We start from the raw sequence: 26,535 nt of genomic DNA on the forward strand, positions 1-26,535 counted from the left end.
AAGCTTCTAAATTCAAACCGCCAGGGTTAACAGTTCAGGAATGGATACTAGCACCAGCAAAATCTTTTCCACATCGCATTTTAAGGAGGGGTGGAAGCTGACATTCACAACCTAGCCCAGTCAAGAGCCTGAACAATACAACCATTACATTCTACCGGAGGCAAATAAAAACTCCCAACTTCCAACTTCACTTTCACTTCCACGAAAAAAGGTAATCCAGGGTGAAAGTCCGGGCGTTGCGTGTGATAATTAAAACACAACGAGTTGAAAGAACTGAACTAAAGCAACAGAGGCAGAAAAAGGCAACCCAAATGGGGGACGGAAAGTGGAAGAGAAAGCTGGGAAGGAAAAAGCAGCCAATGGAGTAAAGGAAGTGGGAACCCCTTCCAGAGGCAGCCGTGAACAAGCTGCGGGCTAAGAGGCTCTGAGGCCACTGAAACGCGAGTCTACGGAAACCTGAAGGCGGCTAATGGGGAAACAATGAGCCGGCGAGACCGGGAGCAAGCCGGGAGACGCTCAGGGCGGCACGGGACGGCTGGGACGAAGAGCACAAGGCTGCTGGAGCCAGAGGGGAAGGCGAGTCGGCGGGGTGAGGGGCCCCTAGGAAGCGGGAGGGGAGTGGCCAGTCCGAGGCTCGGTCACAGAGACCCGGCGGCCGCAGGCCATGAAGGCAGGTGTGATAGAAGCACAGGGAGCACACGAGCGGCCGTGCCACTCCGACGCAGGCAGGGGAGAGACAGCTGAAGGGGGTAAGGAAAGAGATGGAGACAAGGACGCGGGTGGCGCCGGGGGTGGGGGTGGGGGTAGGGGAGGCGCAGTGGGCTTCACTCACAGTCCAGGTGCTTTTTCTTGGGCCCCATGATCTCGTGGGTCGTGGCCTTGCATACTGTCTTGGATACGGCGGAGCCGGTGACACTGTGCTGGGCGGCGGTGATTCGGTCCGTCAGGCTCTGGCCAGACATCTCTGCTGCTGCTCCGCCACCCCTCCCGCTCGGCAGCCGGCGGGGACCGGGACCCCCAGACGCCGGAGGTCCCCACCCCCCACCGCACCCCCTACCCCCACCGGCTCCTTCCCCGCCTGCCGGCCTGGGGCGGGGCTCAGGGCCGCGCGCTGCCACTCAGCCCGAAGAGAACCGGCTCGTGTCAGCCGCGGGGTCGGACACGATGTCGGGCGCTCCCGTGCCCCCGCCTCAGCTCAGCCCACCCCTCCCCTGGTCAGCTGGAGCCGGGCCGGGCAAGAGGGACAGGCAGCTGCAGGAAAATGGCGGCGCCAGGCTCCTCCTCGGAGCTTTCCGGGCTGCCCCCGGGTCACGTGACTCGGGCGCCGCCCCTCCTTCTCCCTTCTCCCGCCCCCTTTTCCTTCCCTTTCCTCTTCGACGCCCGCCCTCCCTCGCTCAGCGAGGGAAGAGCGGGGCGGCGCCCGCGCGTTACGGGATGGAACCCGCCCGGCGGGCGCAACAGGAGGCCCGCCCGGGGGCAGTGCGCGGCCCAGCGCGTCACGTGACGCTCCCTGCCAACAGGTCGCAGGGCTGGGGGGGTCACAGAAGGGGGGTGGAGTGGGGCGGCCGGCTTCTGCCCTCTCTCACCCCACCCTAAGGGTGTCCTCTTGTCTGTGATTGAAACCAACGGCTTGACAAAGAGGAGGTGCAGCTGCCTGCACAGCTTCCCGTGAGGAAGGTGGTGTCTAGAGTTCCGACTCTTGGGGCTTCCCTGGCAGAGAGAGTGCGTTTGGAGACGCCCCCAAAGCCGTCCTCCCGACTTAAAGGAGAAGCTCCGGCGGCCTAGTTCCCAAACCCTGCCAGCAGGCCTGTCTCTGCTGTGGAAGTGTTGAAGCTCTCCCAGAATGGTTTCTCCCTGCCTTCCTTGAGAGGCTTGGAAATGTCACCTGGTTTTGTTTATCCCTACCCTGAAAACGTTGCTGCCGGTCTAAATTTAGATACAAACCGACCAGTATTCATCTTCTGGGGTGTCAAATAGGACAGGAAACACATAGCTTCCCTGGAATTTGAAAAGGGAAGTAGTAGGATGATGTCAACAGCGATTAGCTTGACCCTACAAGGCTGACTGATGGGGTGATTAAAGGTCCAGACCATACAAGGAAGTGAGACAAGATGGTAAATGGAGAAGTCTCATTCCAGGAGTGCAGACAGCACTACCTGCCATCTTCCCAGGTTTAGTCTTGCTTCCCTTTGGCATCTTTTACTGGATCAGCCGGGTTTCCATGGCAAGACATTGACACTGCCCTGTGGACATTTTAGAGGAGCTATTGTGTCCTGAGAGTCTGTCCTGTGAGATCCAGATCTATTAACAAAGCCTTTGGAAATGTTACTAGTGCCCCACATTTACCCCAGGGTTAAGTATAAACTTTAAAACCTCTGTCAATGAGCCGGCGCCGTGGCTCAATAGGCTAATCCTCCACCTTGCGGCACCGGCACACCGGGTTCTAGTCCCGGTTGGGGCGCCGGATTCTGTCCTGGTTGCCCCTCTTCCAGGCCAGCTCTCTGCTATGGCCAGGGAGTGCAGTGGAGGATGGCCCAGGTGCTTGGGCCCTGCACCCCATGGGAGACCAGGAAAAGCACCTGGCTCCTGGCTCCTGCCAGGATCAGCGCGGTGCGCCGGCTGCAGCGGCGGCCATTGGAGGGTGAACCAGCGGCAAAGGAAGACCTTTCTCTCTCTGTCTCTCTCTCACTGTCCACTCTGCCTGTCAAAAAAAAAAAAAAAAAACCTCTGTCAATGTTGTTACCATGATAGTCATATGTAATCTTGCTAGTTTCAAGTGAATGCTAACATACTCTGAAAATCTGTGTACACCATCTGCCAGCCAAATCCAAAATCCTGTGCTTCAATCTGGTGACTCTTTCAAAACATGCAAAGTTAATAGATACCTAGCATTTTATGTATCATATCGAGAATTTTGTAGTCTCCTCCCATTCCCTTTGTCTCACCTCCTCAATGTCTCTTCCCCAATTTTCTCTCCACAACGACTGGTGAAATTCTGCAGCATCATGCTTTTACCAAGCATGGTTTTTGCTGGCTTACAGGTCTTAAATCAGCAGGCTTCATCACAAAACTGTAACTCATCAGTACATCTGCAGTACATCTGTGGTTTAGTGTCCAATTCGCTGCCCCATGTCCATTTGGCACTTGAATTACCCAGTTCTCAACATATAGTGTCAGCCATCATTGCTACTCTAATATAGGTTTCCTTATATAAATTACTGATGGGCCTGAGCCTCTGCCCTAATAAATTGCAATAGGACTTTAAAATTAGTATGGTATACAAGGGGACCTCAAAAAGTTCATGGGAGAAGGCAGGGAGCATTTGGTTCCCCTGTTAGGACAACACTTGAAATACCCATACCACCTGTGAGAGTGCCTGGATCCAAGTCCCAGGTCCCAAATCCAGCTTCCTGCTAATGCACACCTGGAAGGCAATGGTTACTGGCTGAAGTACTTGGGTCCTTACCACCCACATAGAAGACACGAATTGAACTGCTGCCTCTTGGCTTCTGCCTGACACAGTCCCTGCTGCATTTGAGAAGTAAATCAGTGGATGAAGGATCCTCTTTCCTCTCTCTCTCTCTCTCTCTCCCTCACCCTCTCTTTCTCTTTCTTTCTCTCTGCTTTTCAAATAAATAAAAACAAAAAATACAACAAAAAATTTTTAAATTAGTGGGAGGGGCAGACAGTTGGCCTAGCAGTGAAGATGACACTATGCGCCGTATTGAAGAGCCTGGCTCTGGCTCCCAATTCTGGCTTCCTGCTAATGAAGACTTTGAGAGGAGCAGGTAGTCGTGCAAGTGGTCTGCTACCCAAGACCAGGGAGAGCAGGATTGAGTTCCAGGAACTCCTCAGTCTGGCCCAGCCCAGTCCTAGCTACTGCAGGCATTGAGGGAATGAATCAGTAAATGGGGGCTGTCTTTGTCTCTGACTCTCAAATAAATAAAAAGAAAATTGTTTTTAATTCATGGAAAATGAAATTTTAAAATGTTTATTTTGGTGCAAAACGTTTTTGAAATTCATGTATAGTTTATCTTTTTGGATTTTTTTAAAGATTTTTTTGTTTATTTATTTGAGAGGTTGAGTTACAGACATGAGAGGGAGAGACAGAAAGGTCTTCCCTCCACTGATTCACTCCCCAAATGGCTGCAACAGCTGGAGTTGTGCCAATCTGAAGCCAGTAGCCAGGAGCCTCCTCTGGGTCTCCCACATGGGTACAGGAGTCCAAGCATCTGGGCCATTCTTCACTGCCTTCCCAGGCCATAGCAGAGAGCCTGATTGGAAGAGGGGCAGCACGGACAAGAATCAGCACCCATATGGAATCACAGCACTGCAGGTGGAAGATCATCCCACTGTGCCGTAGCGCTGGCCCCTGTATAGTTTCTCAATACACATTTTCCATGAACTTTTGGAAGACCCCTCATAACCACAAATAGCTAAAGTTTTAATTCTTCTTTTTTAAAATATTTATTTTATTTAACTGTAAAGCAGAGTGACAGGGAGAAAGGGAGAGACAAAGGGAGAGGTTTTCTATCCACTTGTTCATTACCTGGCCAAAGCCAGGAGCCAAGAGTTTTTTCTGAGTCTCCCATGTTGGTACAGAAGTTAAGCACTTGGGTCATCTTCTGCTGCTTTCCCAGGTGCATTATTAGGGAACTGGATCAGAAGTGGAGCAACTGGGAATTGAACCAGAGCCCATATGGGATGCCGGTGTCGAAGTCAGTGGCTTTAACTTCTAGGCTACAAGGCCAGCCCCAAAAATTTAATTCTTAGAAGAGATGTAAAATTTATCACTAAGCACGCAGCAGGAAACATTTTTATGTACTACTATGCATGACATTCTAGGAAAATATTTCATTGTTACTTTTACCAAGGAGATTCTTTCAAACCACCTGTATGCAAATAATTGTGGACATGTTTACTTTGAACAAACTAGCTTCCATTAGAATTATCGTGACACCTTTTCTTAAGGATGTATTTTAGAAGTTTCTCAATATGTAAACTATGAGTGGTCATTATAGAGGCTAACTCCGGTTGTGAACTGAAGGCATGGGAAAATATAGAGAATGAAGAATTGCTTTGAGGATTGAAGTTACTGACTTATCTTATATGCATAAGTTTTCTCTGTGTTCCAGTCTCCCTGATATATTCAAGAAAAATTAAAATTAAATTTTAAAACATAGTATATCTTTACTTGGCATAGCATAGACGCCTCAAAGTCACTATGACCAAAACTGAATTTCTCTTGTCCTTGCCCACCATCCCCCTTCCTTAATCCACACCAATCCTCTTTGTTCCTTCTTTCCATTAATGACCTCACCACCTGCCTAGATGCCCAAATCAGAAAACTGTAATTCATTTTGAGCTTTCCTGCTGTCTTATTTCCCTGATCTTGCCTAATCTTCTAAAATATGACAAACTCATCTTCTCTTTAACACCACTGTTATTGCCTTAGTGTCAGCCTAGATGAGCTCTTTTGTACCTGGACTGTTCTAGTAACTTCTTAGCCAATATCTCTGTCTCATACCCCTACCCTCCAAGCCAGATCTTCTGAACCTAAAATGTGATTATCTTTTCTTTGCATTAAAATCCTCCAGTGACTCTTCCATGGTTTGAATGTGTCCCCAAAATGTACCCCTCATTAATGTGTTGGGGATTTAATAACCCATGCAACACATTTGGGAACTAGATTGGAAGGTGTTTAAGTCATGAGTATTCCACTGAGGAGTTTGAGGTTGCAAGCTCAATGTCTTCCATCCTCTCTTTGCCCTTCTGTCAAGAGTGATGAAGCAAGAAGGCCCTCACCGTATGTCAGCCCCCGGTCTTGTACTTCCTAGGTTCCAGCACCATGAACCTATAAATTTGTCTTCATTAAAAGTTATTCAGTCTATAGTATTCTGTTAAAGCAGAAGAAAATGAACTAAGACAGGTGTTCATATCAGTTTAGTTAACTGCCCCTTCACTGCCCGAAAGGATGAAATTTGGAACTCTCAGGCTGGCATATAAGACTCTTGGGGATCTAGCCCCTACCTATATACTGCCTGCTGAGCCTCCTCCCTTTCCAACTCCCCACATGCACCCCAGCCAGCATCATATGACGTACCATACTTTTCACATACCAGTGAATGGACAAGCAGTGACTTCCTTTTGTGTATATACTTCTGTTATCTTATTTTTATGGTGATTTATTTCTTGTACTAACACCGGGAGGAGAGTTATCCATCATGCCAGCGTTATGGCTACTGCACACTAGAGACACACAATAGAATGGGTTAAATGAATGAATGAAAACACTTTGAAATCATTCATGTGGATACACCCATTTGGAAACATTTGGATAAAACTACTCATTTAATAAAAATCTGCCCACTTTTGTACACATATAACATGATCATCCCATAATTATCTCTCTGGAGTATCATCCTCATTCAGTACTTGATTAACTAATCCACTCTTTCAAAAAATAAATACTGAACATCTACTATGTGTTAGGCACCATTTTAGGTGCTGAATACTTTTCAAACAGTGAATCCATTAGTCCTTTGGGAACTAATCACTTTTCAACTTTGATCACCAACATTAAGGTCTATTTGCTTTAATTGCAAATTAACAGACCAAAAACAAAAAGAAAAAGCTTGAATAGCACATGGCATTTCCTTCGCTCTCCCAACTAAAAGGGATTTTTGCAGAAAGGCACAGGGTGTAGGAAGAAGGAACAACAGTGTTTGGAATGTCTCCTATGTGCTAATATTGCATAATTTTAAAATTTTAATTCTCATTACAATAACTCCAAAAAGAATTTTGCCATTTAGTACAGGGAAACAAGTCCTAAAAGGTAAATAATTTCCCAGAATCCCAAATATTAAGTAGCAGAGTCAACATGAAATAACTCGTTCTCTTTACATTATTCTACCCAGAACCTTTAACCCATATTTATAGTAACTGCCAATGCAGATTACATTTATTCAACAAATAATTGTTTCCTGATTGCAAGGTTCTACTGTACGCTAAAATGTAATAATGTGCAAGACAAACAGGGCATCTTGTTCTTATAGATCTGTAAGTCTTTAAATAGCAACAGAGGAGAAAATAAGTAAGGTGAAAAAAGTATGCTGCACTTGAGGAACACTATGACTGTAAGGAAGTGAGAGAGAAAAAGGATATGGAAGAAGAGATATTAGAAGTTTTACTCATTTTTTCACTTAAACTCATTCCTGAATCCAGAGAATCCGCCAGTTCCCTGCTTACAAATTTTTGATATTTTGTTAACTAAAGGGATATGAACACCTGACAATCTCTTCCCCCTCACCTTTCTGTGTTTACACTTCTTGATGCTGTCAAATCAACAAAAAAAATCATAACCTTACTAAAAGTTAAGGACTTTTCTTTGTAGCTAGTTTTCTTGCTACAACCCATCCAAATATTCCATTTACAATTGTGGGAACTTTACTCAGGCTTTTAGCATGCATACTTCTGATAAAAGTAACAAAAAAAAAGTAACTGTTGATTATTTACCCTGTGCTAAGCATATTACATGCATTATCTCAGTTATATCCAAAAACAACATCACGACCTTAAGTGGCAGAGACAGCTTTGTGTTCACCAAAATTTGTTTCCTTTTTCCACTGAACACACAGTTATACTGTTTCCCAGCCTCTCTTGCAGTTAGGGTCATGTGATTAATTTCTGTCCAAGAGAATGTGGACAGAAATGATGAAAGCCATTTACAGCTTGGCCTAGAGAACCTCCCACATATGTCTCCAGTTCTCTTTCTTTCCCTACCTATCAGCTGAATAAAGACTTCAAAGTACATGGAGAAGGTCAAAACCACAAAATTGAAGAAGCCTGGGGTCACAAATGAATCCCTGGAGGAATGCTATGGAAAACTGCATGACCGGAAACACATGTGTTAGATTTTATTTGCTTTAATTATGCCTTTGAAATTTTGATGTCATTTGTTACAGAAATTAGCTACCCTGTTTAACATTTTTCTTCTTGTTTCACTGATAGAGGAATTGAGGCTTGGGAAAAGTTAAGTTTGCTCAACTAATAGATGGGGAAATTATTATTAGATTTCAAGTCTGTCTGATTTAAGAGCCTGGGCTCTCACTGTTTGAGTGCCTTATGAAACTATTTCATGTAATTCTGAAAATTTTATGAAAGTTCCATATAGTCCTTTACTGCCTCTATAGCATGGCTGCAAAAATAATAATCAGGGTAACTTCCAGCTTTTTTCACATGTTGAAGCTGTCTCACTATCTTTAACTCACTTCTGCCACATTTCCCTTTTTCTCAGATTTATTAATTTTACAGTTTCAATATGAATTACAATGCATTTGGAACTTGTATAGCTGTTCGGAGATGGTGTGGAAGCTGGTTGTTACATACAACCCTTCCGTAAAAGGGAAGATTAAGCAAACGTTGGCCCTGAATCATCAACATAAACTCTTTAATTATCAAACAGAATAAAAATAGGATATATGTGATGTTAAGTTATCTGGGGTCCATTTTTCTTTGTAACCTAAGAGGTTGAATCAAATAAAAATGTATTAGAACATGCAACATTAAATTAAGCAGCAGAGGTTTAATGCTGCTATTAAAATTAAGATGTTGGATTTTAACCAATAGCTATCAATAAAATGAAGGAGATTCATAAATTTATTTGAGAGAATTGGAGAAGCACCAGATTTAAAGATGTACTTAGGTCTGAAATTAGGTTTGAAATTTTGGGCAAGTTTTTTTTTTTTTCATATAAATAATACAGATTTCCTGATATGTCCAGTTGATGCACACAAAAAAACTAGTACAAAGCTTGACACATGGTTGTCGTTCAGTCAATGAGATAAATCAACAAACATTTATTTTATAAATTCACTGTGGCCAAAGCACTCTTGCTAGGATACAGAGATGAATTAGACAAATATTAACAATCTGTATAAAGTACTATGATAGAGGTATTGCTTTGACTATTATATGAACAGAGAAAAGAGACACCCAATTCTGCTTGGAGAAATCAGTGAAAGTTTCTCAGGGGCACAGACACTAAAGCTGAGCATTGATTGAATCATGGGGGATTTTGTTCCAAGCAGAGGAACTCACATATACAAAAAAAAATAAGCCATTTGAGAACTGAAATTTGTTATATGTGGCTGGAGCCTTATGTGTTGGGGGGAGAAGGGACTTGGATTCATTCAATCAGTAAGTACTGTAGTTATTGACCAGCTTTGAGGGTACTTCAAAAAGCTCATAGAAAGTAGAATGAAAAGATAATGCACATTTTCCATGAACTTTCTGAAGACTCCTCATATATGCTGGATACTGTTCTAGGTCTGAAAAGCAAATCAGGTTATCATTAGTGAGTCAAAAGTGCCTGTCTGGCTGGCGCCACAGCTCAATAGGCTAATCCTCCGCCTGTGGCGCTGGCACCCCGGGTTCTAGTCCTGGTCGGGGTGCCGGACTCTGTCCTGGTTGCTCCTCTTCTAGTCCAGCTCTCTGCTGTGGCCCAGAAGTGCAGTGGAGGATGGCCTAAGTGCTTGGACCAGGAAGAATCACCTGGCTCCTGGCTTTAGATCAGCGCAGTGCGCCGGCCGCAGCGGCCATTGGGGGGGTGAACCAACAGAAAAGGAAGACCTTTCTCTCTGTCTCTCTCTCCCTATCCACTCTGCCTGTCAAAAAAAAAAAAAAAAAAAAGTGCCTGTTCCACTCCTTGGAAGCTTCCAGTTTTACCATGAGAATAGTAAGGGTGTGGTGATTCCATCCTTCTGAGCTCACAGTTTACCATAAAAACAAGTTACCTTTCCCACCCCTTGGCAAATGAGGTTACAGGTCTTTTGCCTCTCTTGGAGCCCCTTCCTGGAGGTCATGGACTTAAATAAATCTTGCTTTTAAATGCAAAACAAAGCAAATTAGTAGATATAAAAGAAATTTCCTGCCTTTATGGTACTTATTTTCAAGTGGGCATATAACAAAGAAGACATAAACATGATGCACATAGAGTGTGTTAAAGAAAATTTAAGTAGAGTAAAAGAATCAAGAATGATAGAGGAAAAGGACTTACTACTACGTAATAAGAGAAAGCTACTCCAAGGAAGTGACATGTGATTTGAGTGTGAGTCAGCAATGTAAATATTGGTGGGAAGATCATTTCACATAAAGAGAGCAGTAAGTACAGTAATAAGATTAAAATGTTTGCAGAATAGCAAGAAAGTGTGGCCAGAGAAAGTAAAAAAGAGAAAGAGCTAAGGAGGTAACATCAGAGATCATGAAGTGTTTCATAAGGCAAGTTTAGGAGTCCAGATAATATTCAGAGTACATGTCCTATGAGAGTAAACAGCTAGCCCTAAACCCTTGGAATATATTAGTGACTGCATGAAGTGCAAGCCACTGGAACTAGGCTCCATCAATTGCCACATTCTTCTATATATGTTTATCCTCTTCTTATTTTATCCTCATATTCTGTGTAAAAGTCCTTGATTATTAATAGAAGCCCTTATAGTATTTATGGTATTCCCAAGACCTATTTCCCTGACATTATGGATTATTCATATTTTAGTAAGACTGAACAAACTATCTAAATTAAAAGACACTTGATTATATGAGGAAGAACCTATGGCATATGTTTTCATTGAACAATTTTGAAAATCTAGGAATATGGGTGTTTAAAGATTTATTCATTTATTTATTTGAAAGGCAGAGTGAGAGAGAGAGAGAGAGAGAGAGAGAGAGAGAGAGAGAGAAATATCTTCCACCTGCTGGTTCACTATACAAATGGCTGCAACAGCCAAGGCTGGGCAAGGCTAGGTTGAAGCCAGGAGCCAGGAACTCCATCCAGATCTCCCACATGGGTGGTAGGAACTTGAGCCACCATCCACTACTTCCTGAGTGCATTGGTAGGTAGTTGAATCTGAAGCAGAGTAGCAAGAATTTGAACCAGCACATCCTCATGTGGTATGCAGGTGTTCCAAGCACCAGCATAACTTGCTGCACCAGAACACTAGCCCCTGGGAATATGGTTTTGAAATGCCTCCAAACTCTAAATAATTTTTGTCTTAGTATCTGTCTGCGTTGCAGTTGCCAGATATATGATCTTCAGAATCTTAAATGCTTCTGTTCAGTCACTGGTTTTGTTGTTGTTGTTGTTGTTGTTGTTGTTGTTGTTGTTGTAAGATTATTTTATTTATTTGAGGGGCAGATTACAGAGAGAGTGAGAGGGAAAGACAGAGAGAGATATCTTCCATCCACTAATTTACACCCCAAATGGCCACAAGAGCCAGAGTCGGGCTGGTCTGAAGCCAGGAGCCAAGAGTTTATCCAGGGCTCCAACATGTGAGGCAGAGGCCCAAGCACTTGAGATGTCGCCCGCTGCTTTCCCAGGCACATTAGCAGGGAACTGGATAGGAAGTGGATCGGAACCGATGCCCATATGGGATGCTGGTGCCACAGGCAGTGGCTTACCCACTATGCCATAGTGCTGGCCCCTGACAGTTACTGTTACACTAGATGATTTACAATTGATCATCTAACAAAAAGAAGACCTAATGTTTACAGTGGACAAAATGAACTACCATGAAAAATTCAACACACAACTTATTAAGTAGCAATGCAGATCTGGAATTACCATGTTCCAAAAGATAAAAGTATATACCAAAAGAGCAGTGATAGAGGCTTAAGTAACAGTGGAAGGCACAGAAGTGATAGATACGTTTTGAATAAAGGATCAGCAGAATTTTCCAATGGATTAAATGATAGGGGCTAGATGGGGAACAGTGGCTTGAGTAAAGAGGCTATACAAGGGCCAGTGCCGTGACTCACTAGGCTAATCCTCTGCCTGCGGCGCTGGCACCCTGGGTTCTAGTCCCAGTTGGGGTGCCGGGCACTAGTCCCGGTTGCTCCTCTTCTACTCCAGCTCTCTGCTGTGGCCCGGGAGGGCAGTGGAGGATGGCCCAAGTGCTTGGGCCCCTGCACCCGCGTGGGAGACTGGGAGGAAGCACCTAGCTCCTTGGCTTCGGATCAGCACAGCGCTGGCCGTGGCAGCCATTAGGGGAGTGAACCAACGGAAGGAAGACCTTTCTCTCTGTCTCTCTCTCAGAAAAAAAAAAAAAACAAAACACAAAGAGACTATACAAGGATTACTCCTAGGATTTTGGATTAAACAACTGGGTGAATGGAGAAGAAGGGCAGATGAAGTTGGGAGATAACAGCCAAGTCATAAATGACCTTTTAAAAAAATATATTTATTTATTTGAAAGTCAGAGTTACAGAGGGCAGAGGCAGAGAGAGAGAGAGAGAGAGAGCTATATCTTCCATCTGCTGTTTCACTTCCCAAAAGGCCACAATGGCTGGAGCTGGGCCGATCCGAAGCCAGGAGCCAGGAGCTTCTTCCAGGTCTCCCACACGGGTGCGGGGTCCAAGGACTTAGGCTATCTACCACTGTTTTCCCAGGCCATATAGAGAGCTGGATCAGAATTGGAGCAGCTGGGTCTTGAACTGGCCCCTATATGGGATGCCAGCACCTCAGGCAGCAGCTTTACCTGCTATGCCATAGCTCTGGCCCCATAAATGACCTTTTATGCTACTTACAGAGTCTAGCTACTGTCCTAAAGGCAGAAACATTGGAAAGGAGAAACACTGAAAGATTTTGAGTATGGAAATAGCATGGAGTAGCAATTGTTTTCAGATTGGCTTCTTTCATTTAGCAATATGCAGATTCCTCTATGTCTCTACTTGACTTGATATTCATTTCTTTGTAGTGCTAAATACTATTCCATTGTGTAGATGAACCAGTTTAATTATCCTTCCATCTACTGAAGGACATATTAGCTTCTTCCAAGTTTTGGGCAATTATAAATAAAGCTGCTATAAACACCTCAGTGTATGTTTTTTCATTGGCATAAGTTTTTCAAACCATTTAGGTAAAAACCAAAGAGTATGGTAGCTAGAATATATGGTAAGAATCAGTTTAATTTTATGAGAAACTGCCAAATTATCTTCTAAAGGTCTTGTTCATTCCTACCAGAAATGAACAAGAGTTTCTATTATTCTTCATTTTGCCAGCATTTGGTGTTGTCAATGTTTTGGATTTGGGCCATTCTAATTGATACATAAGGGTATCTCATTTGTGTTTTAGTTTGCAATTCCTCAATGACATGTGAAGTTGAACATCTTTTCATGTTTGTGTTCTTTGGTGAGGTGTCTGTTCAGATCTTTTGCCTGTTTTTAAAATTGGGCTGTTCATTTTCTTATTGTTGACTTTTAGGAGTTCTTTGTATATTTTACATAACAGTCTTTTATCAGATATGTTTTGCACATATTTTCTCCCAGTCTACAGCTTGCCTTCTTCTATTTAACGTTTTCTTTAACATAGCAAAGGCTCTTTAAATTTAATTAAGAACAAAACAACAATTCTTTCTTTCATAGATAATGAATGCCTGTCGTGTTGAATCTAAAAAAGTAATCACCATAGCTCAGGTCATCTGGGTTTTCTCCGATATTGTCTTATAGAAGTTGTATAGTTTTGTTTTAATATTTAGTTTTGCTGTGGTTTGAATGTTTATGTCTCCCCAAAACTAATATGTTGAAATCTTAACTCCCAAAGAGATGGGGCCTTGGGGAAGTGATTAGGTCCAGAGAATAGAGTCCTCATGAGTTGAATTAGCTTTCCCCTTTCTGCTATGTGAAGACAGTGAAATAACAAGCAATCTGTGAACCAAAAAAGGCCTTCACCAGACACTGAATCTGCCAATGCCTTGATCTTTGAATTCTTAACCTCCAAAACTGTGTATGTATTTTGTTAGAAATTGTACATTTTGGGGCACTGCTAATATAAAAGATAATGTTTTAAACTTCAAATTCTATTTGTTTATTCTTGGTCTATGGGAAAGTGATTAACTTTTATATATTAACATTGTATCCTTCAATCTTACTATAACAGCTTATCAATTCTTGGTAGGTTTTTTTTCTTTTTTTCTTTTTTTTTTATCAGTTCTTTTGCCTTTTTTTTTTTTTTTTTTTTTTTTTTTTGACAGGCAGAGTGGACAGGGAGAGAGAGAGACAGAGACAAAGGTCTTCCTTTGCCGTTGGTTCACCCTCCAATGGCCGCAGCGGCCAGCGCGCCGCGGCCGGCGCACCGCACTGATCCGATGGCAGGAGCCAGGTACTTATCCTGGTCTCCCATGGGGTGCAGGGCCCAAGCACTTGAGCCATCCTCCACTGCACTCCCTGGCCACAGCAGAGAGCTGGCCAGGAAGAGGGGCAACCGGGACAGAATCCGGCGCCCCGACGGGACTAGAACCCTGTGTGCCGGCGCCGCAAGGCGGAGGATTAGCCTAGTGAGCCGCGGCGCTGTCTTTTGCCTTTTCTACGTTAACTATCATATCATCTGCAAACACAGCCAGTTTGATTTCTTCCTTCACAAGTATATAACTTATTTCTTTTTTCTGTCTTACTGCATTAGCTAGGACTTCCATTATCATGAAAAATAGTGATTATCCTTATTTGTGATCTTAGTGGAAACACTTTTGAATTTTTCACCCATATCACATGATGTTAGCAATAGAATTTTTGTAATTTTTCTTTATTAACCTGAGAACATCCCTTTCTAAGTTTCCTGAGAGTTTTAATCATAAGTGGGTGTTGCTTTTTCTGTGTCCATTAACATGATAATGTGATTTTTTCTTCTTTAGTCTGTTTATATGGTTCATCAGCTGATTTTCAAATGCTGTGCCAGCATTGGGTACCTGGGAAAAATCTCACTTAGTCATTAGTATAATTCTAATTTTCCACAGTTGGATTCCATTTGCTGATATTGTGTGTGGGGTTGCATTTTTGTTCATGAAAGATATTGGTCTATAGTTTTCTTGTAATGTCTTTGTCTGGTTTCAGTACTAGGATAACATTGGCCTCATACATTGAATTAGGAAGGATTTCCTCTGCTATCTTCTGAAAGAGATTATAGAGAATTGGTATAATTTCTTCCTTAAATGTTTTGTTTCTTTTTAAGATTTATTTATTTATTTAAATGGTAGAGTTACAGAGAGGAAGAGGCAGAGAGAGAGAGAAGTCTTCCATCCTTTGGTTCACTCCCCAGATGGTCACAATGGCCAGAGCTGGGCAGATCCGAAGCCAGGAGCCAGGAGCTTCTTCTGGGTGCAGTGGCCCAACCACTTGGGCCTTCTTCCACTGCATTCCCAGGCTGTAGCAGAGAGCTGGATCAGAAGTGGAGCAGCCAGGTCTCAAACTGTTGCCCATATGGGATGCCAGCACTACAGGTGGTGACTTTACCTGCTGTGCTACAGCACAGCCCCATAAATGTTTGTTAAAATTCACCAGTGAATCCACATGAGACTGGTGCTTCCTGTTTGGGAAGTCACTAATCCTGATATGATTTCTTTAATAAATCTAGGCCTTAATAGAGCTATTTCTTCTTACATGAGTTCTGGCAGACTGTCTTTCAAGGAATTAGTCCATTTCATCTAGAGTATCCAATTTGTAAGTATAGAGTTGTTTATACTATTTCTTTATTAACCTTTTAATATCCATGTGATCACTGATTATATCCCATTTTTTATTTATGATATTAGTAATTTATGTCTTCTTTTTTCCTTAGCTAGCCTGGCTGGAGGTTTATTGATTTTATTGATCTTTTCAAAGAACCAGCTTTTGGTTTTCTTGATTTTCTCTGCTGATTTTCTATTTTCAATTTTATTGATTTCTGCTCTAATTCTTATTATTTCTTATCTACCATTTACTTTGGATTTAATTAGCTCTTGTTTTTCTACTTCTATAAGATGGGAACTAATTGATTTTAGATATTTCATCTTATTTAAGTTAAATATTCAATGCTATCAGTTTCCCTCCAAGTACTATATTTGCTTCATCCTACAGGTTTTGGTAACTTGTATTTTCATTTGCATTTAGTTGTTTTTTTTTTTTTTTTTTTTTTTTTTTGACAGGCAGAGTGGACAGTGAGAGAGAGAGAGACAGAGAGAAAGGTCTTCCTTTGCCGTTGGTTTACCCTCCAATGGCCGCCGCGGCTGGCGCGCTGCGGCCGGCGCACCGCGCTGATCCGATGGCAGGAGCCAGGAGCCAGGTGCTTTTCCTGGTCTCCCATGGGGTGTAGGGCCCAAGCACCTGGGCCATCCTCCACTGCACTCCCGGGCCACAGCAGAGAGCTGGCCTGGAAGAGGGGCAACCGGGACAGAATCCGGCACCCCGACCGGGACTAGAACCCGGTGTGCTGGCGCCGCTAGGCGGAGGATTAGCCTAGTGAGCCGCGGCGCCGGCCTGCATTTAGTTTTAATATTTTAAATTTCTCTTGAAATTTCTTTGATGCGTGTACTATCTAGAAGTATGTTGTCTAATATCTAAGTATTTGGGGATTATATGGCTATCTTCCTGATTTTATTTCCAGTTTAGCTCCATTGTAGTCTGAGAACAGACACTGTGTGATTTCAATTTGTGAAGTTGTATTTCATTGCCCAAAATTTGGTCTATTTTGATGAATATTTCATATGAGTTTCAGAAGGATATATAATTTGCTGTTGTTGGAAAAGGTACACTATAGATGCCAATCATATACCGTTGATGGATGATACTGTTAAATTCCTTTCTGATTTTCTGTCTGCTGTTCCTAATACAAGGGTGTTGTAATCTCCAAGTATAACAAAACGGTCCTCTTTTTTTTTCTTACAGTTCTATCAATTTTTGCCTCAGATATTTTGATGCTCTATTGTTAGTAACACACTAAAGATTATTGTGTCTTCTTGGAATACTGACTACTTTATCATTATGTAGTGCTCTTATTTATCTCTAATAATTTCCTTTTTCAGAATGCTGCTCCGGCAGTTCGAATCGTGGTGAGACAAAGTGTAGGTGGTAAGACCTCACTATGTGTCTGATTAGCCCTTTCTCTGCCTTGCTTGTTTGAGCTTCAGCAGAATTTGAAATGGCTGGAGGTGAGGCTGGGAAGGACTCTGGAAAGGCCAGTGCATATGCAGTTTCCTGCTCGCAGAGAGCAGGCTTGCAGTTCCCATTGGGCCACATTCACTGACACCTGAAATCTAGGAGGCCCAGCCATGGACGTGTGGGTGTGACTACCGCTGTGTACAGTGCAGCCATCCTGGAATACCTCACCACAGAGGTACTTGAACTGGCAGGAAATTCATCAAGTGACTTAAAGGTAAAGCATATTACCCCTCCTCATTTGCAGCTTGCTATTCGTGGAGATGAAGAGTTCGGACTGTCCCATCAAGACTACAGTTGTGCTGGGGGTGTCATTCCACAAGTCTCTGATTGGGAAGAAAGGACAACAGAAGATTGTCTAAAGGATGCTTGGATTCCTTGTTATTCAGGACTCTAAGTACTCTAATATCTGTCCAGTGTTGGTGAGTCCAGTGGACTGTACCTCTATGAAAAACATAATTTTGCCTTTTTGTAATTCTATATGAGGAAGTTGGAACTTTAATTAGCTTTCCAGCCAACCAAATTTCTGCATTCAGGTCTTAACCATATTTTAGTGTTACTGTAGCCTCAAAGAAGCTAATGATTCTGAATTAGTAGGTTTTGATTGACTGTTTTTTAAAAAACTGCTTGAAATTTAATTATGAGGCAGTAGTTATAGTGACAAACATTTGATTTTGTACAGACATTATCTCCACTCAGCTGGATAAGCTCAATAAAGGTCATCTCCTCCCCCTCTCAAAAAATGGAATGCTTCTTTGCCTGAAATTAATATAGTTATTCCTGCTTTTAAAAAGAGAGATTCATTTATTTATTTGAAAGGCAGAGTTACAGAGACAGAGAGGGGGAGACAGAGAGATCTTCCATCTGCTGGTTTACTCCCCAAATGGCCACAACAGCAAGGGCTGGGCCAGGCTGAAGCCAGGAGATAAGAGACTCTTCCAAGTCTCCTACCTGGGTGCAGGGTCCCAAGCACTCAGGCTACGCTCTGCTATTTTCCTCAGCATACCAACAGGGAACTAGATCAGAAGTGGAGAAGCCGAGACTCAAACTGGCACCCACGTGGGATACTGGCTATGCAGCAGTGGCTTAACTGGCTATGCCAAGTGCTGAGTATCTTTTGCCATCCCTTTATTTGTTTTTAAAGATGTATTTATTTACTTGAAAGTCAGAGTTACACAGGGAGAGGAGAACAGAGAGAGAGGTCTTCCATCCGATGGTTCACTCCCCAATTGACCGCAACAGCCGGAGCTGTGCGGATCCTAAGCCAGGAGCCAGGAGCTTCTTCCGGGTCTCCCACAGGGGTACAGGGGCCCAAGTGCTTGGGCCATTTTCTACTGCTTTCTCAGGCCATAGCAGAGAGCTAGACCAGAAGTGGAGCAGCTGGGACTCAATACAGGATGCTGGCACTGCAGGCGGCGGCTTTACCTGCTATGCTACAGCCCCAGCCCCAAATGCTTTCAATTTTGTTTGAGAACATCTTTATTTATCCTTTAATTTTGCAGGGTGTAGAATTCTAGGCTGGTAGATTTGTTTTTCTTTCAATAATTCTTTAAATATTTCACTGCAGTTTCTTCTTGATTACACAATTTCTGGAGTAATTTTTTATATTTATTCTTTTAAAAAAATTTTTTTTTATTTTTTGACAGGCAGAGTGGACAGTGAGAGAGAGAGACAGAGAGAAAGGTCTTCCTTTTCTGTTGGTTCACCCTCCAGTGGCCGCCGCGGCCGGCGCACCGCGCTGATCCGACGGCAGGAGCCAGGTACTTCTCCTGGTCTCCCATGGGGTACAGGGCTCAAGTACTTGGGCCATCCTCCACTGCACTCCCGGGCCATAGCAGAGAGCTGGCCTGGAAGAGGGGCAACCAGGACAGAATCCGGCACCCTGACAGGGACTAGAACCCCGTGTGCCGGCGCCGCAAGGCGGAGGATTAGCCTAGTGAGCCACGGCGCCGGCTATATTTATTCTTCTATAGGTAAGATTTTTTCCCCCTGTTTTCATACAAGCTTTTTTCCTTTTTTTTTTAGCTTGAATATTATATGTGTGGGTTTAGTTTTATGGAATTCATATATCCTGCTTGAAATTCTCTGAGCTTCCTGGATATGGTTTCATGTTTAGCATTAATTTGGAGAAATTCTCAATTGTTCATGCTTCAAATCATTTCCTTTCTCTCTTTTCTCTCCTCTGATATTCTTATTATATGTACATTATACTTTTGTAATTGTCCCATAGTTCTTAAATATGTTCTGGTCTGGTTTTTTTTTCTTATTTTTTCTCTCTTTCATTTTTTAAAGTTTTCTTTGTCATATCCTTAAGCTCAGAGAGGCTTCCCTTAGCTGAAATCAGACTACTTAAAAGCCCATTGACAGCGTTCTTCATTTCTGTTGTGGAGTTTTTTATGTCCAGCATTTCTTTCTAATTCTTTGTTAGAATTTCCATCTCTCAGCTTACGTTTTCCATTTGTTCTTGAATGTCTCCTTTTTACATTAGGTCCTTTAGCATATGAATCATAGGTGTTTCAATTCCCAGTCTGATAATTCCAAAATCTGACTCTGATTCTCATTCTTCTTCATTTTCTTTGAACTAATATTTTTTGTCCTTTGGTATTCATTGTATACTACTAGTTTGTTGAAATCCCAACATGATGAACTGAATGAGAGAAATTCCAGTAAATAGGTTTTTTTTTTTTTTTATTGATACAGTGGTAAGGTTTGGGATGATTTAAAGCCTTCTATAGTCCTTTGATTACATATCAATCTTTTGGCAAGTCTGTGTCCCTGGAATGTGAAATTCACCCATATTTCTCTATTTCTCACTTATTAGGTGTGACAGTATGGCTAGAGGCAGCTGGAGGTGTGTATTCCCCTTGCCCTAGATAGATTAGGTTCTGATAAAACTCCAGCAGGTTAGGTGCTTGTGGTATAATGTAAAAATATTTTGGTTTTTGTTCATGTCTCCTTACATATAGTTCCTAAAAACTCTTGGAATTTCCTGAACAATAGATGTGCATTTTGTTACTTATGATGAGCCCATTTCAATCACATCTGTGTTAATGCTAATGCTGTTCCTTAGAGTGGGGGCCCTGGATGGCCTCAGTATTGTGTTGGTGACAAGAAACACAAAAATGATTAGAGGGTTGGAACTTTCAGTCCCACCCATTAGTTTCTGGGAAGGGATTGGGAGACCTGGAGAATGAGTTCTATAAAAATCTTGAATAATGACATTCAGAGAGCTCCCAAATTGGTGAATGTATCCATATGCTGGAATGGTGGGCATGCCAACTTCATGGAGACAGAAGCTTCTGAGCTCAAGATCCCTCCAGACCTTGCCCAATTTATTTTTTCATCTGGCTGTCCATTTATAAAGCAGTGTATATAAGTAAGTACTTTTCTAAGTAATGAGGTATTCTATCAAATTATTGAAACTGAGGAGGAATCCTGAGAACCCAAGATTTATAATCAATCAGAAATATGGATGGATAGGAACTGGTGATTGGCATCTTAACTGGGGGCACTCTTGTAGGATTGAGCCTTTAAACCTGTGAAGTCTGATAATAACTCCATTTAGTTACTGTCAGAATAGAATGTTGGACACTGGTTGGTATCTAGAGAGTTGGAAAATTGATTACTGGTGTAAGAAACCATCCCCACTCTGATAAAATATTTTTCCTGAAGGTTTCTTTTAGTTCCTTCCTTCCTTCCTTCCTTCCTTCCTTCCTTCCTTCCTTTCTTTCTTTCTTCTTTCTTTTTTGGTTTTGTTTGACAGAGTTAGACAGTGAGAGAGAGAGAGACAGACAGACAGAAAGGTCTTCCTTCCATTGGTTCACTCCCCCAAATGGCCACTACGGCCAGCGCGCCACGCCAATCCGATCCGAAGCCAGAAGCCAGGTGCTTCCTCCTGGTCTCCCATGCGGGTGCAGGGCCCAAGTACTTGGCCCATCCTCCACTGCCTTACCGGGCCACAGCAGAGAGCAGGACTGGAAGAGGAGCAACAGGGACAGAACTAGTGCCCCAACCTGGACTAGAACCCTGGGGTGCCGGTGCCGCAGGTGGAGGATTAGCCTAATGAGCCGTGGTGCTGGCCTTCCTGAAGATTTCTAACTCAACATTTGTCCACACTGAGCCTCTAACAGTTCATCAATTATAATATCTTACTGCATTTCTATTGCTACACCAGAATACCTGAAACTAGATATTTTATAAAGAAAAGGATTTATTTAGCTCACAGTTCTGGAGGCTGGAAAGTGTAAGATCAGGTAGCTGAATCTAGCAAGGTCCTTCTGCTGTTTCAAATCATGGCAAAAAGTGGAAGGGCAAGCAGGAATGTGTGAAAGGGAGAGAACACAAAGAGGTAGCCTTTATAATAACCTGTTCTCACATAACTGATCCAGTCCTACTAGAGCGAGAAGTCACCAGAGAAAGACATTAATCTGTTCATGAGAGTTCTACCCCCGTGAAACTCAAATATTCTCTACTAGGTCACACCTCCCAATACTGCTACACTGAATTAAGCGTTAGCGTGAGTTTTTATGGAACAAACCATATCCAAACCATAGCGTACAGTTCAGGTTTCTCTATGTTTGTACTAGCTCCTGCCAAGGTTTTTATTTGTGAGTTTCTGCTTTGGTAAGTTGTGAATCCCTGTCTGCCTGTTTGTTTCTTCGATTTTGGGGCAGTGGTTTGCCCTGTGACCTCATTTTATGACAGACCTAGGAAATGTTGATTTTTCTGTATGTTCAGCTTTTTTACCTATTAGATGGAATGGGGTTACTTTTCAGCTACTTACATGCTAGAATGGAAACCAGATGTCCTGGACATGGTGATTTTGCATTGCTCATCATTGCTCATGAGATACCTGAAGAGAGCAGTCAGATTTACCAAAGGATATTAATATGGCTTTTAGTGAGTTAAATATATAACCCAAACAATATGGATATTCAAGTAGTTGGTGAAAGCATGGAATGCATGAAGTTAACCTGGGAGTGATCTAAAGACAGAGTCCTGGGAAATCCCAACATTAAAGAGGCAGCATACAATTTTGAAACAGCTCTAAAGATACAGTCACTCTCTGATAAATTAAGTTTTCCCTGGTACCTTGTTATTGCTCATATAAATTTATCAAAGTTCATTACCTTTTACTCTTTCACACCCACACCTCCCACACCCCAATTAACTAAAGCAATTACATTACATAATCTGCCCATCCTGGGGCAATTTTTAAGGTGTAGACATTTTAACAGTTGAATAAAATATTTCAAACTATCCTTTAGGTAACTTTATATAGATTATTAAGTAAATCTTTTGTTTAAACATATCATTTCACAACAAAGATATTTCATTCCAATTGGCAATCCAGAGAAAGTTTAGAGCGCTGAATTCTAATTCTCTAAAAGTAGAACTAAAATTTCAGATGCTGGAAGATTCCAGGAAACAACATTTCTGCATGCTACAGTAAAATAATGGCAGGAGAGACACATCTGCCAAACTTTATATTATAATTAAATCACTTTGTACTGACATAGCTTTAGTTTAGAGGAGAATGTTTGTGGGGATTTTTAATCAGATAAAAATAGGGCTGCTGTTTTCTCTATACCAATTAACATAGTTGACATTTAGCCAACTCTGCCCTGGACACGGCAGGGGATGTACAGTTTGTCCTCATTCAGTAGGAAATGAAAAATGCAGTACTTGGCACAAGAAAAATATGTGGACGCAAAAAATGTTGTCAAATATAGCAAATCAAATTAAGTAAAATGATTTACTGAAGGGCAGCCTATGCTTTCGAGAGAACTGAGAAGATGAGGAGACTCTCTGGACTACTGATAAAAATTAGGTACCCTGAGTTTAGCTATTGATATATACATTAATAAATAAATATTAAGTTGAAGAGAATTTCATAGATCTCAACTAGGTATGCAATTTTTACAATTAGTTTAAGAAAGGAATTTCTAAGGTTCATATGTTGTATATAAGCATATGCTAAACTTTTTTTTTTTTTTTTTACAGGCAGAGTGGACAGTGAGAGAGAGAGAGAGACAGAGAGAAAGGTCTTCCTTTTCTGTTGGTTCACCCCCCAATGGCCACTGTGGCTGGCGTGCTGCAGCCGGCGCACCGCGCTGATCCGAAGGCAGGAGCCAGGTGCTTCTCCTGGTTTCCCATGCAGGTACAGGGCCAAGCACTTGGGCCATCCTCCACTGCACTCCGGGGCCACAGCAGAGAGCTGGACTGGAAGATGGGCAACCAGGACAGAATACGGCACCCTGACCGGGACTAGACCCCAGTGTGCTGGCGCCACAGGTGAAGGATTAGCCTATTGAGCCATGGCGCCAGCCGACATGCTAAACTTTTTAGCACTATTTAGGTGTCACCTACTCCAATTTCTTCACTTATAGATGACGGAAGTTGATCCCAGGGATGGTCAATTACTGATTTGTTGTCCTCTCAGAGTATCTGTCACACATCCTTTGGCTCCTGGACTGAACTTCATGGAAACATCAAAACTACAGGGACATTTCAAATAACCAGAGTGCAAGGGATAGTTTATCCTATTTCATTTAAAATTTGGATTAACTAATCCTTTGAAAGAAAAGTATTTTTATATTTACAACATTTAAAAAATATTTATTTATTTGAAAGGGAAAGTGACAGAAAGAGGTCTTCCAACTACTACTCCCCAAAATAGTCATAACAGCTAGGGCTGGGCCAGGCTGAAGCCAGGAGTCAGAAACTTCATTCCTGGCAATGGGTGTGAGAACTCAAGTACTTAGGCATTACCCACTGCTTCCCAGGAACATTAGCAAGGAGCTGGACTGGAAGGGGAGCAGGCAGGACTTGAACTGGCACTTTGATATGGGATGTGGTGTTGCAAGCAGCAACTTAAGCTGCTGCACCACAATGCCTGCCCATATATTTATAACTTCTTAAAAATTTACCTAGGGGCTTGTGCTGTGGTTTAGTGGGCTAAGCCTCCGCCTGTGGCGTCGGCTTCCCATATGGGTACCAGTTCATATCCTGGCTGCTCCTCTTCTGATCTAGCTCTCTGCTATGGCCTGGGAAAGCAGTAGAATATGGGGCCCCTGAACCCACATGGATACCTGGAGCTCCTGGTGCCTGGCCTTGGATTGACCCAGCTCCAGCCATTGTGGCCATTTAGGGAGTGCACCAGCAAATGAAAGACCTTTCTCTCTGTCTCTCCCCTTCTCTGTAACTCTACCTCTCAAGTAAATAAATAAGTGTTTTTTTAAATATATATATATATATATAATATGTCTTAGTTTATAATCCCATCTTTATATATTAGCTTGAAAATATGAAATTGCTAACATTAGATAATTTTATCACTCACAAATATAGCAAATTTCATATGGTTCAGCTCAGAGTATGAAAGTAAACATAACTAAATATTTGAATAACTTGTAGTAATTGAAGTCTTTCATTTCAAAGAGTATTTGATTAATACTATGGCTCCAGATACAGATGTTCAGATGACTGTGTAGAAAATATTTTGTCTCTGGAAATACCCAGAAAATTTTGGGATTTATGCTAGCCAGTCTCCAAGATAGGTCTCAAGGATCTTGACCTCATGGTATTCATTCCCTCTATAGTCCCCTTACAAATAAGTAGTAATGACCTGTACAACTAATAGAATACTGAGGAATTGATGTGTGACTTCTAGGGCTAGGATCATAAAAGATGGTGCAGCCTCCACTTTGCTCTTTCTTGGCTCACTCTCTCTGGCAGAAATCAACCACCATGTTAAGAGAACACTCAGACAAGTCCAGTGGAGAGTTCCCGTGGCAAAGAACTCAGACCTCCTGCCAACAGCCTGCACTAACTTGCCAGCCTTGTGAATGAGCAGTCTTGAAAGCAGAACCTCCAGTACCACAGGCAAGCCTTCAGAAGACTGACCAACGTCTTGACTGCAACCTCATGGGAGACCCTGAGCCAGAAGCACCTGGTTTAACGATTCCCAAATTTCTAGCTACTAGAAACTGTGAAATATTGTTTTAAGCCACTAACTTTTGAGATTTCAGGTAATATAAAGCTTTAAAAAATATATTTGTATGTGCTTTGCATTGGTTTCCTTGAGTTTTATAACAAATCACCACAAATTTGGCAGCATAAAACAATTAAAAGTTACTCTCTCACAGTTCTAGAGGCCAGAAGTTTCAAACAAGGTGTTGCTCAGGCTGCCTGCCCTCCAAAGGTACCAGGGGAGAACCCCTTCTTCTAGATTCAGGTGTTCCTTGGCTTCTACCTACAATAATTCTATTATCTTCTCTATTTTCTTTCTTCCTTTTTTAAAAGAAATTTATTTATTCATTTGAAAGGCAGAGTGAGAGAGAGAGAGAAAGAGAGAAATATCTTCCTTCTGCTGGTTCACTCCCCCAAATAGTCACAACAACCAGGGTTGCACCATGTTGAATCCAGGAGCCAGGAACTCCATCTGGGTCCCCCACAGTGGTGGTAAGGCTCAAGGACTTGGGCCATCTACTGCTTACTTCCCAGAGGCATTAGCAGGGAGCTGGATCAGATGCAGAACAGGTAGAATTCAAACTGGCTAACATTACAGGCAGAGGTTTAACCCCTTGTTCTACAATACTGGCCCTTTTCTGCTACATTTTCCCCTTGGCCATCTCTACCTGGAATCTGAGATGATCTCATGTACCTATCCTTAATTTCTCTGAAAGGGCCCTTTTTCCATATAAGGTCATATTCACATATTCTTTCATAGGAAACAAAGGAGACAGAGAGGTGGCATTTTGTCTACAATGTGGTTTATAGATCATGTGATTTCTCTAGACCTGTAAGGACATTCCCAACTACATCCCAGAGATTATCATCAGTCTCGCTCCAGTGCTCATCTATGAAGTGCCTCCTGCCGAATGAATGAAGATCATACCAGCCTTTCCTCGATAACACTTGCTTAGACCTCACAGTTCACTGTTCTTTGAGTATATGTTCTCTAACTATTTCCAGTATACATTGCTTATCTCTTCAATTGGATAACTTAGATTGCAAAATCCTTGCTGGCAGGACCACATCTTTTAATTGTTTTGAATCTTCTCCCTTCAACATTTCTGCTGGGACACATTACGTGAGTATCATACATCATTTATTTCATTGACCAGATTAATAGAAATAATATGCTTTTCTTTTTTCCTCATTGAAGATCATTTTGTTTTAATAATCATTCTTTACTTCAGGGCACAGTATAGAGATGTTCCACATGGACTCTTTTCCCCAAGAAAACCATAAAGTACTTAAAACTTGTAAACCTATCATTCAATCCTTTTCAGTTATTCATAATTTAGAAACATGCTGCCGTTTTTTGCTATTAGTTTGTGACTTCTCTTCATTTGTGAGGCAACTGATCTACTATTATATTAGACAGGCATAAAAACAAGTTAGGGCCAAAAGCCCTTCTTTGGCAACTGTGCATAGACTTCACCTGAAAGGTGAGGTCCCCTGTGGTGGGTAGGGACAGATGATGCACAGAGGACCACACAGCATATATCTAAATATTTAAGTCAGATGTATCAAGCAATCAGACTTTTGGCCTGTTATTCTACCTTGACA

At 42.2% G+C, this 26,535-nt stretch overlaps 1 protein-coding gene, 1 long non-coding RNA gene and 1 pseudogene across 17 annotated transcripts in view; 2 read left to right on the forward strand and 1 right to left on the reverse strand.

The window, feature by feature from the left end:
- Window positions 1–1,468, reverse strand: part of PICALM (phosphatidylinositol binding clathrin assembly protein) — a 116,480-nt gene extending 115,012 nt beyond the window's left edge. For 15 of the 16 annotated variants that reach the window (XM_070076427.1, XM_051821357.2, XM_051821351.2 and 12 more), the window contains exon 1: window positions 833–1,305. In XM_070076427.1, coding sequence (XP_069932528.1) covers window positions 833–962 — 130 coding nt within the window. In that variant the 5' untranslated portion in view covers window positions 963–1,305. Of the gene's footprint in view, window positions 1–832 lie in introns of all 16 variants that reach the window. The other variant, XM_070076422.1, reaches the window with a different exon arrangement.
- LOC138843109 (uncharacterized) lies at window positions 628–24,989 on the forward strand. Its single transcript, XR_011389911.1, has 3 exons — window positions 628–749; window positions 22,963–23,119; window positions 24,697–24,989. It is a non-coding gene; the product is annotated as an uncharacterized lncRNA (long non-coding RNA).
- Window positions 16,805–26,535, forward strand: part of LOC108177145 (histone H2A.Z pseudogene) — a 75,927-nt pseudogene continuing 66,196 nt past the window's right edge.

Source organism: Oryctolagus cuniculus, chromosome 1 (assembly GCF_964237555.1).
Source record: "Oryctolagus cuniculus chromosome 1, mOryCun1.1, whole genome shotgun sequence".
In the NCBI taxonomy this organism is placed as follows: Eukaryota; Metazoa; Chordata; class Mammalia; order Lagomorpha; family Leporidae; genus Oryctolagus; species Oryctolagus cuniculus.